Source organism: Primulina eburnea, chromosome 9 (assembly GCF_022965805.1).
Source record: "Primulina eburnea isolate SZY01 chromosome 9, ASM2296580v1, whole genome shotgun sequence".
Classification (NCBI taxonomy): Eukaryota; Viridiplantae; Streptophyta; class Magnoliopsida; order Lamiales; family Gesneriaceae; genus Primulina; species Primulina eburnea.
In genome coordinates, this window is record NC_133109.1 from 6,383,974 (window position 1) to 6,399,316 (window position 15,343).

General features: G+C 39.9%; 1 protein-coding gene across 3 annotated transcripts in view; it reads right to left on the reverse strand.

Moving 5' to 3' along the window:
• Positions 1–456: 456 nt before the first annotated feature.
• The window catches only part of LOC140841236 (uncharacterized), a 44,461-nt gene continuing 29,574 nt past the window's right edge, over positions 457–15,343 (reverse strand). For all 3 annotated transcript variants that reach the window (XM_073208507.1, XM_073208508.1, XM_073208509.1), the window contains exons 19-24: positions 4,239–4,293; positions 3,716–4,104; positions 2,006–3,646; positions 1,356–1,922; positions 1,203–1,261; positions 457–1,105 (exon numbers count right to left, since the gene is read on the reverse strand). In XM_073208507.1, coding sequence (XP_073064608.1) covers positions 907–1,105; positions 1,203–1,261; positions 1,356–1,922; positions 2,006–3,646; positions 3,716–4,104; positions 4,239–4,293 — 2,910 coding nt within the window. In that variant the 3' untranslated portion in view covers positions 457–906. The remainder of the gene's footprint in view (positions 1,106–1,202; positions 1,262–1,355; positions 1,923–2,005; positions 3,647–3,715; positions 4,105–4,238; positions 4,294–15,343) is intronic.

Consider the following 15,343-nt stretch of genomic DNA (forward strand, 5'->3'; position numbering starts at 1 on the left):
CAATTAACACATGGGAATACATGAGTTAACATGTAACATATGAGTAGGTTTCTTGTAAAACGGTCTCACGAATCTTTATCTATGAGACAGGTCAATCCACCGATATTCACAATAAAAAGTAATACTCTTAGCATAAAACGTAATATTTTTTCATGAATGACTCATATAAGTCATAAGAGATCCATCTCACAAAATATGACTCGTGAAACCGTCTCACACAAATTTCTACCTTAATATATATATGTCTCTATGGAAAAATTGCTCAATATAATAAGCATATAAAATACAAAGACCGGCGAAATAAGAGGAATAGGGTCAAAATTGGACCAAAATAATTATAACCCAAAAAGAAAATATATGATATTTAATTTTTTTAAAAAATAAAATAAAATTACGAATCTCAGTTTGATACAATTCGATTTGAGCTGTTCGGGCAGTTTTATAAAAACCCTTAAATTGCTAACCAAGAAATATCCACTTTAGTTTAGTATTTGTGACCACCTAAAAGGTACAACAAAACAATAATAAATTTCAAATGGCAATCATTTCCTACACTCCCTGTTCTACTTACAAGAGAAGAAGATTTTGTAACAAACTATATCTCAAAAAATAAATATCATATACTTTCCTTCAAATTTCTTAATTTATTTCTATCTAACAAAATCGTATTCTCGTCCAAAGCACATGTTTCATACTAGTATTAAAATACTTTAGGTTAGCTGAGAAATATGTTATTCAGAGACACTATTGGACGTATAGCTTTGCAAGTATATTGTAGCATGGGTTTTGTGTGTCTCATAATACCCACTTGTAAGCAAGAAAAATCAAATCAAATCAAACCCCAAAAAGACTTGGATCCCACTCCCGTGTTAAAGGAATGACAGAAACTATAACTGGACTGACTATTCACACCTCAGAAAATACTCTTCTATCCAACCAACTGGACAGGCGCTTCATCTTTCCTAAAAGCTCTTTGTTTCTTTGAAAGTAAGATTCACCATTTGATAGCATCACCTCAAAGTCATGCTTGGTTGCCTTCAGACTCCTATAGTAGTTGTTTTCTAACCTAAGCTTTATTATTCGAGGGGATAATGGAACAGGAAACCTGCAATAATTCAACGATTGATGTCAGCTTTATCACACACACACACACAGAGAGAGAGAGAGAGAGAGAGAGAGAGAGAGAGAAGCTTTTCTTATACCTGTTGACGAAATCTGACTTCTGAGCAGCGTCATTCAACTTCAAGACCCCGTATCGATCCTGCGACATTGGTGACATATTCATAATACAAAGATGAGAACCCAACATTCACAATGGGTCTGAAACATGAATTCTAAACAAGAAAGAGGAAGACCTTATCTTTTCTAGCAGCCCGCAACAATTCAGTGAGAGAATTTAAGATTTTTTCCCTGCACTTGAAGTTAATATTTGGTTGCTCCCAACACCTGCCAGGATCATGCAGTTCCCATGGACAATGAAAATGGGAATCTGTTGGATCATTCTTGTACTCAACATTAAATCTTTCCCATGGACTACCAGGGAATTCACTAGATTTATCTTTAATACCAACAATTCGACCATCCCACCAAGCACCATTTTCCTCATCTCTCCACCACACCTGGCATTCATCCCTAATCGTCCATCTTCGGTCCAAAGATGCATCATACCATGTCCTTTCAACAATAAAATCGGGGAAGTTGTCCAGCTCAGGAAGCACCAGGCAAAATTTTTGACCAACAACATTACAAGAAGAATCCATGAATTTGAGCATGAGTTCACAGCAACTGTCCCCAGAACCGGAGTGTGTTGTATACTTGAGTTCTTCAACCAAACAAATCTCAACAGCTCTAATATTATCTCCATACCAATGCCAAGGACCAGGTAGTGATTGCACAATCAGTTTCATGTACTCGTGATGGCCCTGCGCATGAAAAAGTCATATACACTGTTCACTAGACAAATAAAGTATCAACAAAAAATGATTAAATCGATGCAGCTTCCTACCTGTCGTAAATATACTACTTCATCTCCTAGCTGAGGGATATAGCGATATGCCTCCTCCTTCTCTGACAACAGCAGCCAATTTTGTTTATTGGCCCTATCGTGCCTATTTCCGTCAACTAAAGAACTTGTTGCTCCCCTCAAGTAGCCTTCTCTTTTGTTCAGGGAAGACTTAGATTTGGCACAAAGTTGTGATCCCTCTAAAGGAAAATAATCAAGTGCTTTCTTTGATGACTTTTGTGCACCTCTTGAAGTATCTGGTCGTAGAGGGTCACTAAACATCCGAAGGTGACGGATTTCAGGATTGCTCTCCCGTGAGGTAGCCTTCAATCTGAAGGTTCTGGATCTGCGTATGGAATCAGTCTCCATGTCATGAGATTTCGTCTCTAAGTCATGGTTGCTCAAGCTGAAATTAGAATCACTGTCACAAATTTCATCTCCATCTACAAGGAATTGTGACTTAAGATTTGGTTCATCTGGACTGTTGTCTTCCATCAACACTCCATGCTCAGTTTTCTCTTTGACAGAGAAATGTGTTTTAGATATAGCACCTGATGAAGCATCTAAGTTGGTCTTACAAGTAAGTTTAGGAAGGTCCCCCAGAATATTCTTTGTTTTTATTTTTAATATAGTTGGCTTCATTTTAGAATTTCTTTGTGGTTCAGAAGAAGATTCTGTAGCATCCACATTCAAGTTATTAGATATACAAAGATGAGAACCGAACATGTCCTTTTCTCCTTCGACACAATTTTGGCGGTTTAACACTCTATAATCACTGTCCACAAGCTCATGACCATGAAGAGGTGACACAACCAGCAATGAAGACTTATCTGTCTCTTCAGTAGGCAAACTTCCATTATTGCTGGCAACATTCACGTGGGCAGGCAAGTGATCTTCTGACTGCTTTCTATTTGAAGTACGGATTTTTATTTTCCCCCAACCTAAACAGGCTTCACTGCAGCTTCGTTCCAACTTATCATCAGCTTCTGTGGGTTTTTCAACATCTATAAGACGCCGCTTGTGATTGTGTTCATCAGATGGTTCCAGATCACCCATGCTTCCGAAAGATGACCTAAGATCCGTTGGTCTCAAACTAACCCCCTTATCTTCTATGTTTCGTTCACAAACTCTTGCAGCCAAAGACGGAAGACTAGTCTGACTCTTAAATTGTTCCTTGTCAGACTCAGATAACACCGGAGTTGGTGGATCACGAAGTGAAAATTTCACCACCAATTTCTTCTTGCTTTCAACACCAGTCTCTGACTGAAGGCCCTTGAGTGGTTTGATCACATCTTTAGACCGATTTGAAGATATCTTTGCAACAGTTGAATGATTTATTTGCTCATTTTGTTCTTTACTCCAAAAGTCTGAACCTTCAAATGATGATTCACTATCTGATGAATCGCCTTCCGAACCATCATCTTCCCCCTCAGTAGAAGCTTCCGACATCTGGGAAAAAGTATTGATGGCATTACGTGCAGCAATTCTCTGAGGTCTCAACAACTTAGATGTTCGAGACTTCCTTCTAGAAGTCCTCTGACCAGTTTTTGATTTTTTATACCTTTTTATTCTGGATGAAGTTCCATTTTCATCATCTGAAAGTTTCTTCTTAACAATTTTACCGGATGAAGGAAACAACGGGCCCTGAGGAGCCAAATGTTGGTTAGACAATGCAAACTAAATAAATATACATTTTCTGAACACAAAGCTTACATCTTGAACAGATCTCCTTCGTTTTGATCGGACCAGATTATCTTTTTCATTGAGTCTCATCCTATCTTCACTGCAGTCTGACTCAATCGAAGTGTTGTCACTAGGACAATCTTGTTCATTACTGAAATATTCTTCAGCAATATTGTATTCTGAGTCATTGTCATCGTTCATGCCATCATTTTCTGGTTCCCAGTACATTGCATCCACAAAATCTGGTAAAGAGTCCTGTACATCCAAATCCGCCAAAGGCAATATATGGAACTCTTGCCCCATACCAATATCTGTGCCGACAGCAAATTTCATGGATGAAGGACGCCATTCGATACCAAGAGCACCAAGACGACGCTGTTGATACATGTTCTGGTAAGGTTCTGGGTATGGAAGCATACCTGAGATTTCCCATCCATTGACAAAGACAATCAAGTGTCAGATGATTTTACAGAAAGATATGGAAGATAGAGAGAACTATAACAATTAAACACAAGAAAATCATCAAAGGGAGTGAACAAAAACCAATGCATACTCGAATCACACAAAGGGTCTTGAAGATTTCTTCGATATGGTGAAAGCTGGGTCTCCTGCATAAGATGCAAACCATCAAGATTTAGATAAAGCAAAAGTAACATACGCTTCCAGAACCATAATTTTTTTTTTTGTGATAGGAAACTAAAATTTTATATAATCATTAGAGTCTATTACATAAAAAGCGGATGAGTGGTCCGCGGAATAGAAGAAACTACAACAATTATGTCAATATATTACGAACTTCCAATCCCTAACCACATCTGAGAGCAAGATGACCGAACTCTTTGAATTTCTTGTTGACGTTGCGACCCTGAATTTGAGCACTTCCCAAACTGTCTACCGAATCAGACGAGTCATTGAAGATTCTGTTATTTCTCTCGAGCCATAATGTCCAAAACGTGAAATGAACGACCATATACCAGAATGTCTTAGCGGTAGCCCCTGTTTGAAATCCGGGATCTATGATGAACATATCTTTCGCCCTTCTCGGAAAAATCCAAAAAAATCTCAGCTCTTGCATCACCTTAATCCACATGCTTCTCGAAAAAGAACAATGTACCAGTAAATGATCTTGATCCTCTTCGTGGTTTTGACATAAACATCACCAATGTGGGCTTAAAGCACACGATGGCCATCTTCTTTGCACCAAATCTGAGGTCGGCAATTTGCCCAGAGCGACGATCCACGAGAAAATTTGAATTTTTTGGGGATAGGTACTTTCCATATATGAGTAAAAAGGGAGAAAACATGGAAATTATGGAATGGAAAGAATGACTCGTAAAAAGATCGGACAGAGAACAAACCCGTAGAATCCCCCAACCACACCCTGATATCCTCCGAACCCAACTCTAATCTGACCGTTTCTAGGACTCCCACTAAATTAGCAAACTCCCCCAGCTCTAAATCATTAAGATGTCTCCTAAAGCGCACGTCCCAACGATAATTATGACCGACTCCTAAATCAACAACCTCAATAAAATTACGAATTGGTTTATTGATGATGGTGCAAATCCTAAACAAAGATGGAAATCGTTCTTTGAAAGAAAGACCCCCTCCTCCCCAAACATCCTCCCAAAACTTAATGTAATTTCCCCCTCTCAAAACCTTCCCACTCAACAGTTGAATTGACAGAAAAGAACGAGAAATAAATTTCCAAGGGCTTCTGAATGTTGCGTTTCTGGCCAATCCCAAGTCCCATCCATTCTCTTGAAGACGATAAATGCTTTTAACTACGTTCTTCCACAACTGCTCCTTATCTTCTGTGCCTCGCCACCACCATTTCCCTAGTAACGCTTTGTTTCTCAAACCAATATTCTCCAATCCTAGCCTTCCCCTGTCCTTTGGTCTGCATACATGATCCCACCCAACAACGTGACAACGCTTATCCCCGTCCGCTTCATCCCACAAGAAATCTCGCATCAGTTTTTCCATTTTTTTTTCAACTTTTGCTGGCACCCGAAACAAGGACATGTAGTAAGAAGGCATTGCACTTAACACAGATTTTATCAGGGTCAACCGACCACCTCTGGATAAGAAAGATTTCTTCCAGCTTGAGAGTTTTTTTTGACATTTTTGTAAGGACAGGTTCCCAAAACTCGAGAATCATAGGTTTTCCTCCCAATGGTACCCCAAGATACTTAATCGGCCAGTCATCTTTTTTGCACCCAATTGCTTGTGCCAAACCAACCACTTCCTCGTCCTCACAGTTAATCCCCAACACCACACTTTTTTCAAAGTTGACCTTCAACCCCGATCTAGTTTCCTCACATGTCTATCCGTTTGTACTAAAAACAACGTATCATCGGCAAATTGAATATGCGAGATTTCCAAATTTCCCCTGCCAAGCACCAGTCCTCTTACCTCATTCAATTCCTTAGCCCTGTCAACCAACCAACCCAAAGCGTCAATGACCAAGTTAAAAAGAAAAGGGTACAAGGGATCCCCTTGTCAAAGTCCTCGTTCCCCTTTAAATTTCCCCCTCGGTTTCCCGTTAATAAATATCGAAAACGTGATGTTAGACAAACACCCTCTTATCCACCTCCTCCATCTTACTCCAAATCCTTTTTTTAGAGCACAAAATCAAGAAATCTCCAGTCAACGTTGTCATACGCCTTTTCCAAATCCACTTTAAGCACCCAACCCTTTTTTTTTCTTCTTGCAGTGTTCCTCAACCACTTCATTTGCAACAAGGCAACAATCCATAATTTGTCTTCCTTTGATAAAAGCACATTGATTCTCGGCGATTGTACAGCTCAAAACTCTTTTAATTCTTTAAGTCAACACTTTGGCCATAATCTTGTACAAACTCGTTGTGAGGCTTATTGGTCTAAAGTCATTGATCTTAATAGCATCTTGTTTCTTGGGAATGAGGCAAATGTAAGTTTAATTTGTAATGTCGTTCACAACTCCTCCATAAAATTCAGCGAATACCTTCATTAAATCATCTTTAACCGTATCCCAATTCTTTTGGAAAAATGCCATTGTGAATCCGTCCAGACCCGGAGCTTTTGATCCTTCACTCTCAAACACTGCTTTTTTGACTTCCTCCTCGGAGAAGGAAATTTCCAGCTCGTCTGCTGCACTCGTATCCAACGGGCACCATTCCAACCCATCCCCCTCTGATTTCCTATACAGATTCTTACAAAATTTTACAATGTCATCTTCAATCTGTTTCTCTTCCGTAACCAAAGTCCTATCCTCCAACTCTATCTTATCTATAATTGATTTGCTTCTTCTGTTGGTCAACAATGAGTGGAAGTACTTTGAATTTTGATCACCTTCCCTCAACCACCTCACTTTCGCTTCTGGCTCTCCAATTGAAACTTTTTAAACGTCAAATTTTCTAGCTCACATTTTGCGTCTCTTCTTTCGGAATTTAAAATTTCAGTCCATCGTCCCTTGGCTTCTTGCTCATCGAAGTGATTAATCCTATATGTCAACTCTGCCAATCTGACACCCACATTGCCAAAAACATCTCTGTTCCAACTTGAGATATCGACTTTCCATTTTTTTAGTTTTTTCATATACTTGTACCCCTCCGACCCTTGATTATCCCCATCATTCCACCAAGTATGGACCAGATCTTTAAAATTTTTGACAACCAGACGTTCTCGAATCTGAACGGAGCAGGTCGCCATTTCGACTTTGGGGTGTCAAATATCACTGGATAGTGATCCGATGTAATTCTGGGTAACACCTTTTGTCTGAAGTGAGGGAAAATGTCCCTCCATCCATTCGAGATGAGATATCTGTCTAATCGGCAACATATCGGATCAACCCTGAAATTAGACCAGTGTACTTTGCATTCAAAAGAGGAGGGTCATAAAGTCCCAATTCTCCTATCAACATGTCAAAACATAACATGCTCGTAGTGTTTGAAATGTTCATTTTTTCTCCCGTGTTTCTGACCACATTAAAATCTCCTCCCAAGCACCACTTTTCCCCGCATATAGAACTCAATCCTACCAATTCATCCCAAAATCTCTCTCTCTTTCCCGGCTTGACAGGTCCATAAATTGCTGTGAACCACCACATGTTGTCATCATTGACACCGAGAATTCACCTATCAAATTATTACTGACCACCACCACTCTCGGATCCCACATCACAAGTATACCTCCCGAACGCCCATCCGATGGTAGACAGACCCAATCCACAAATCTAGACTTCCACATACTAGTCACAAACCACCTATCAACATGTTCTTTCTTAGTTTCCTGAAGCACCACAATGTCTGGATTTTCCTTACGTATCACCTTTCGTACCAACCTTTTTTTCCTCGTCTTCCCTCCACCCCTGATATTCCAAGAGAAAATTTTCATAACAAAATTTCTTGACCCTTTGAGGAAGAACCTCTCTCATAATTAATTCCACACTTCAACCTATTCAACTCTCTCTTCAACGTATCGTTTGGCAACTTCCTCTCCACCCCACATAAACCATCTGCACAATCTGCCAAAATTTCCGTTCCAACCCGCCCTGTCCTCTCCACTTGTAGCCCCTCGGAATTTTCTTCCCCGTAGCCCGACAATTCAACTACCCTCTGACCCCTTCCTCCTAAAAGGCCACTAGACAACCCCCAATACAGAGAATGAAAAACGAGAGAATAATTGAATGAAGCTTGAAAGAATGGTTTAGAATTGAAGAATGAAAATTGGTTAGTACCTGTCCCACAGCAAATGTCGCATTTTTATATTGATTTAGCTCGACATGTGATACATTCCTCTTTGGTGAAGAGAACATCTCCTTCAAGATTGCTACCTCTTCTACACCTTTGGTTGACTCTTCTGACTGCATTGTACCATGACTATCAGTATCTGAGAGTTCAAAATCAATCTCATTTTCGAGCAAATCATCTTCCGAGTCGTCAAACTCCATTATTGTTCTGCTATCTAAATCATGAATCCCGCCATGCTTGTTTTCTTCACTGATGCCGAGATATGTGGTCTTCTTCTCATCATCATCGTGCCTCTTTCCTTTCAAATGCCGGTTTGTTTCTGTTTTCGGCAATAAACATTCCCGTAAGTCTTTACTGTATGACTGCCGGTTCCTATACCCTCGCTTGTCTGCTTCTCCTCGTCTCCTCTGTCAGTAATTGATTGAATTGGCGATTGTTTGAAAATTAAAAGCTTTTTTCGGAACAACTCTCTTCAAGATTTTGTACACTTTGCCTCCATTTTTTTTATAGTGTTTCCTTATCGCCCGCTGGAAGGCATTGTTGTTCCTTAAAATATGTTGACACCTGCGGCTCTTCCGTATTCACCCCGCTGTCCCCACAATCCTCCCGTGTGTTCCTAGCGTCGGTGGTCATTGATGGTTCGCATATCTCCCTCAATTCTTTGTTTCCTTTGATAGGGAATGTTGTGCCCTCCGCAACTCCTCTCTGTTCTTTTTCAATATTTATGTTTCCCCATCCCGCCAACGTCCTCTTGTTATTCCACAACTTGTGCATAAGTCTAGCGTTGGTATTGCTCATATGCCAATGGATCAAAAGAAACTACCTTAATGCTTATATCTATAATCCCCTCTTCCAATGGAATACGCATCATACTCCGAATAAACCCTCCTTCAAGGCCTTTAACCTTAATCTTAGCCGCTTCCAGGTTACGGAAGAATAAAGTATCATCACTGATGGCCAACAATCCCCCGCACTGTTCCCCAATGATCTTGAAAGTATCATGTGACCAAAGGTTCCAAGGCACCCCTAAAACTTGTAACCAGCTGTTGCAGCATTTTTGTATCTTTTCTTGCGTATTAATATCCGGTCTCCACTCCTCAAATTCAGTGCCGAGTGGAAGGAGAGATTACTCATAGCATGTCTAAGAAATCTCCTATTGTTGGTAGATTTTGTTCCTTAATTTAATATCCTTCTTACCATAGTAAGTATAATGATTTTCTCCACTAATATGTCCAGTCAATCAATTTAGATTCTAGTCTAGTTTATAGCTCTATCTATATATGTAATTTTCAAATATTTTAGGAAATAATGCCTCAATTATTTTTATTTTTTTTAAAAAAAGAAAGATATAATATGACTTTTCTTAGACGGGCTTATTTTCTTCTAGGCTTTGGTAGGCTTTTTTTCTCTATTTGTCTTTATATCTTAAAAATTTTAAGAGAACAGACAAAAAAATGAAAAGCCCACTCAAGCGCACTTAAGCACGTCTCAATGGGCTTCAAAGGCGCCTGGAATCGCCTTTAACAACTATGTATGTTACTGTTAAGCATCCCATACAACATGTTTATTCTCGGCGACATCTTCTTCCTGACCCATGTCCAGCACCAGATTCTTTGTTGCTAGATTTAAAGCCAACCTTGTTGCTAAAGGTTATGCCCAAACTTATGGTGTGGATTATTCTGATACGCTCTCTCATGTTGCTAACTTACTTCACTCAGGTTATTTATTCCATGGCAAGCACTCATAATTGGCCCTTACATCAGTTAGACATAAAAATGTTTTCTTCGTGGTGATCTCAAGGAGGAAGTCTATATGGAGCAACAACCCGGCATTGTAGCTCAAGGGGAGTAATGGAAAGTGTTTCGCCTTCGAAAATCCTTATATGGTTTGAAACAGAGCCCTCGGTCATAGTTTGGCAAATTTAGTGAGGCAATTGAGCCGTTTGAAATGATATTGCAGGCATTTCATCTCTTAAATCCCTTTTTCACAGCCATTTTCATACAAAAGATTTAAGGAGTTTAAAATACTTCTTGGGTGTTGAGGTAACAAGAAATAAGAAAGAATCTTCTTATCTCAAAGGTTTATCGTCTGAAACATGAAAATTGGAGGCTAAATCGTGTAGTACTCCAAGGATTCCTAATATGGAGCTCACAAAAGAAGGAGAATTATCTGAGAATCATGAGGTATAGAAGATTGGTTGGAAAATTAAATTATGTCATTGTGATTCGTCCAGATATTACATATTTAGTCAGTATTTTGAGTCAATATATGGCTTCTCCAACAGTTAATCACAACTGCCCAAGTTTTGTGTTATTTGAAACAAGCAAGTGGACAAGGTATGTTGTATAGCAATCATGGTCAGAGTAAGGTTGAGCGTTTTTAGAATTCTTACTGGGCAGGTCCAAGGATGATCGAAAATCTACATCTTGTTATTGTGTCTTTGTTGGGAGAAACCTAGTTTCATGGAAAAGTGAGAAGCTAAATGTGGTCTCACGATCTAGTGCAGAATCAAAATATAGAGCTATGACAAAAGCTATGTGTGAGATAATGTAGATATATGAGCTTTTGACTGAAGTAGGTCTTAAAACCTCAATACCATCTAAATTGGGGTGTGATAACCAAGCTGCTCTACATATCGCTTCCAATCCCGTATTTCATGAGCGAACAAAGCATATTGAAATCGTCATTTCGTTCGTGAAAAGATTCAGCTAGGTTTGACCGCTACAGAATATGTGAAGACAGGAGAATGGCACAAAAGCTTTAAATGGAGTTCAGGATTGCAGGAAGTTGATTAGTGATTTACATTGATTTTCGGGATTGATTGTAGGGATTTGTTTAAAGTCTGTATATATATGTGTTATGTGTTAGAATAATTGGGTTTATTTCTGCCTATTATCCTTTCCTTATTTCTTTTATTTTGTTCCTTGATTTCCTCCCTGATTGTTAGGGGGATTGCTAGCTGTTACGGTTGTTGCTACTTTGGTGCTAGGTTTAGGTTTCCCTTTGTAATATATATACTAGTTCAGATGATCAATAAAGTAGACAATTTTATTCCAAAAACTTGCATGGTATCAGAGCCTCGGCTCGTACCGTTTCATGACTGCCAACCAAGGAATAATTTTTGGCTCGATTGGGCTAACCTCTGAATCAGAGGTAATCTCTGGAAATTCGTCATCATCCTCGGTTCACGACATGACATCTACCTCGATTCAAATTACCGTTCATCGTCTAAATGGGCAGAATTTCTTGGAGTGGTCACAGTCCGTAAAACTTGCAATTGATGGACGTGGGAAATTGGGGTACCTAACTGGAGAGGCAGTGAAACCTGCTGAGACAGAGTCAACATACAAGACATGGAGATCAGAAAACTCTCTTGTGATGGCGTGGCTTCTCAACTCCATGGACTCCGCGATAGCCAGACCACACATGTTTATGAAGACTGCGAAAGACGTGTGGGACTCTGTAAAAGAGACGTACTCAGACTCCGAGAATTCATCTCAGATATTCGAGTTGAAGGCAAAACTCTGGAACTTGAAACAGGGTGATCATGAGGTAACCATCTACTACAATAAGATGGCGGCCGTGTGGCAGGAGTTGGATCAATACTACGATGATGTCTGGGAAAGCAAGGATGATTACGCGAGACAAAAAAAGAGAGAGGAGAATGATCGGGTATACATGTTCTTGGCTGGAATGAATCAGAATCTTGATGAGGTCAAAGGACGAATACTTGAAAGAAAACCACTTCCGTCAATCAGAGAAGTCTTCTCTGAAATTCGCCAAGAAGAGAGCAGGAAGAAGGTGATGCATCGCCAGGCCGAAATCAATGTTGACTCGGTGAGTGATAATTCAGCACTGGTGTCTCGGAACCTGGACTCAAATCCTAATGCAGATAGGAAGAAGAAGCCCTGGTGTGACCACTGCCAGAAAGCTTGGCATACCCGAGAAACTTGCTGGAAACTTCACGGCAAGCCACCCGGTTGGAAGAAACGACATGAGAAGGCACTACAAACCGTGACTGAGATTTCTCAAGAGTCTCCAATCAATCCTGGACAGCTTCCATTCACTCAGGACCAAGTAGATCAACTTGTTAGGTTACTTCGAACCTCAAATCCAACCCCATCCTCCACCAACTGCTCTGTTGCACAAAATGGTAAACCTTCTACTGTTTCCCTCATGTGTTCTAAACCTGACTGTACCTGGGTCATCGATTCAGGTGCAACCAATCACATGACTGGTTCGTCTTCTTTTTTCTCCTCTTACAAACCGTGTGCAGGTAATAGAAGAGTTAGGATTGCAGATGGGTCATTCAACCCAATTGCTGGAATAGGAGACATCAAGCTCTCACCTTCTATTACCCTTTCAAATGTCCTTCATGTTCCTAAACTGTCTTGTAACCTTATATCTATTAGCAAGCTAACTCAAGACCTTAAGTGTCAAGCTAAATTTTCAAACTCTTATTGTGTTTTTCAGGAGGTGGACTCGGGGAAGATGATTGGCAATGCTAGGGAAAATGGTGGACTCTACTTCCTTGATGGGGAAACCGAATCTTGTAAAGTTGCTCAAGCATTTTCTGGTTTGGAGACTACGTCTATTGATCTGAATAATGAAGTCTATTTATGGCATTACCGCCTAGGACACCCAAATTTCTTTTATATGCAAAAGTTGTTTCCAAAGTTGTTTCTGAATAAAAATCCTTCGTTGTTTACATGTGAAATTTGTGCCCTAGCTAAACATCATAGATCTGTGTATCAACCAAAAATGTATCAACCTAGTAGACCCTTCTCACTAATCCATAGTGATGTTTGGGGCCCTTCTAGAGTTGCTGGCCTTCTCGACAAAAAATGGTTTGTCACTTTCATAGATGACCACTCACGAGCTTGTTGGGTTTTTTTATTAAAAGCAAAATCTGAGGTTGAACCAATCTTTAAAATCTTCCATAACATGATTGTCAATCAATTTCAAACAAATATTCAAATGATAAGAAGTGACAATGGAGGGGAATATTTTACAGAAACTCTAGGCAAATATTTTAGGGAGCACGGTATCCTCCAACAAAGCTCATGTCCTGATACTCCACAACAAAATGGTTTGGCTGAGAGAAAAAATAGGCACATATTAGAGATCACCCGAGCGCTTATGTTCTCTACTCAGGTCCCGAAATATTTATGGAGTGAAGCTGTTCTCACAGCAGTCTATTTAATTAATAGATTACCGTCTAAAGTTCTCAATTTTAAAACTCCACTGGATATTCTCAAAGAGATCTTTCCAAACTCGAAAGTGTTCTCTTCTCCTCTACCTTTGAAAACGTTTGGATGCACTGTCTTTGTGAGAAATCTTGATCGAAACATGAGTAAACTAGACCCTAGGTCTAAAAAATGTGTTTTTGTTGGATACGGATCCACTAAAAAGGGGTATAAATGTTTTGACCCAACTTCAAAAAAATTGTATATATCCTTTGATGTTTCCTTTTTTGAAGAAAAACCGTTCTTTGGTTCTCATCTTCAGGGGGAGATAATAAGGAATGAAGATGATGTCTTAGATTTTTTGTCCCCTAATTTGGAACCAGACTCTAACAATCAGGGAGGTATTCCTATTGACTTAACTTCCAAAAGTAAGGAGACTATCCCTGGATTACATGAGGACTTGGCTGTGATACCAACAAGTCCTAGAATTGTGGGAAACATTGACCACATAAATGTGGACCACTCGAATTTTTCGCATAACAAAGAATCTAGTCCAACTAGCCCGGGTATTCTTCAATCCTCACCAATTAATAAAGGCAGTACCCAAAGAGGAAAATTCTATGAGCAAGTCTACCAGAGAAGGGTTCCACATCAAGGAGGGAAAAACATCATATCTCAACTTGACCATGAGTCCAACTCAGAGCCATCTTCTGAAGGTAAGCTCCCTACTCCTCTGGATCTCCCAATTGCCCTACGAAAAGAAAGAAGATCATGTGCCAAATACCCTATGTCTAACTTTGTCTCCTATTCTAGATTGTCTCCACAATTTTCTAGTTCTCAGGTAATGTCTCCTCTGTCCATATTCCAAGGAGTATTCAAGAGGCTCTACAGAGTCCTGAGTGGAAGAAAGCAGTACATGAGGAACTTGGTGCCCTTGAGAAAAATCAGACTTGGACTCTTGAGGACCTGTCTGTGGGGAAGTCTACTGTTGGGTGTAAATGGGTATTTACACCGAAATTTAATGCAGAGGGGATACTTGAAAGATACAAGGCACGCCTTGTGGCCAAGGGCTTCACACAAACATACGGCATTGATTATTCAGAGACCTTTGCACCTGTTGCGATGATGAATACTGTCCAAGTGCTACTGTCCATTGCTGTAAATTTGGACTGGCCTCTTCAACAACTCGACGTAAAAAATGCCTTCCTAAATGGGATGTTAGAGGAAGAGGTCTTCATGGATCCTCCCCCTGGGTTTGAAGGTACATGTGATAAGAAAGTTTGTAGGTTGAAAAAGGCCCTATACGGCCTCAAACAGTCTCCTAGAGCCTGGTTTGGAAGATTTACCCAATTTGTGTTGAAACAAGGCTATGTGCAGGGGCAATCCGATCACACTATGTTTACAAAATTCTCGAGATCGAAAGTCTCGGTTTTGATTGTCTATGTAGATGACATTATTCTCACAGGTGATGATACTGAGGAGATGAGCTTGTTAAAAGAAAAACTATCCAAGGAATTCGAGATCAAAGATCTAGGTGGACTTCGGTATTTTCTGGCTATGGAGTTTGCTCGATCGAGCAACGGACTGGCAGTCTCTCAGCGCAAATACATCATGGATTTACTAGAAGAGACAGGTATGAGTGACTGTAAACCCGCTGAAACTCCAATAGACGCAAATAAAAAACTTGGGGAGACCACCTCTCAAAATGCCGCAGATGTGCATCAGTATCAGAGACTCGTA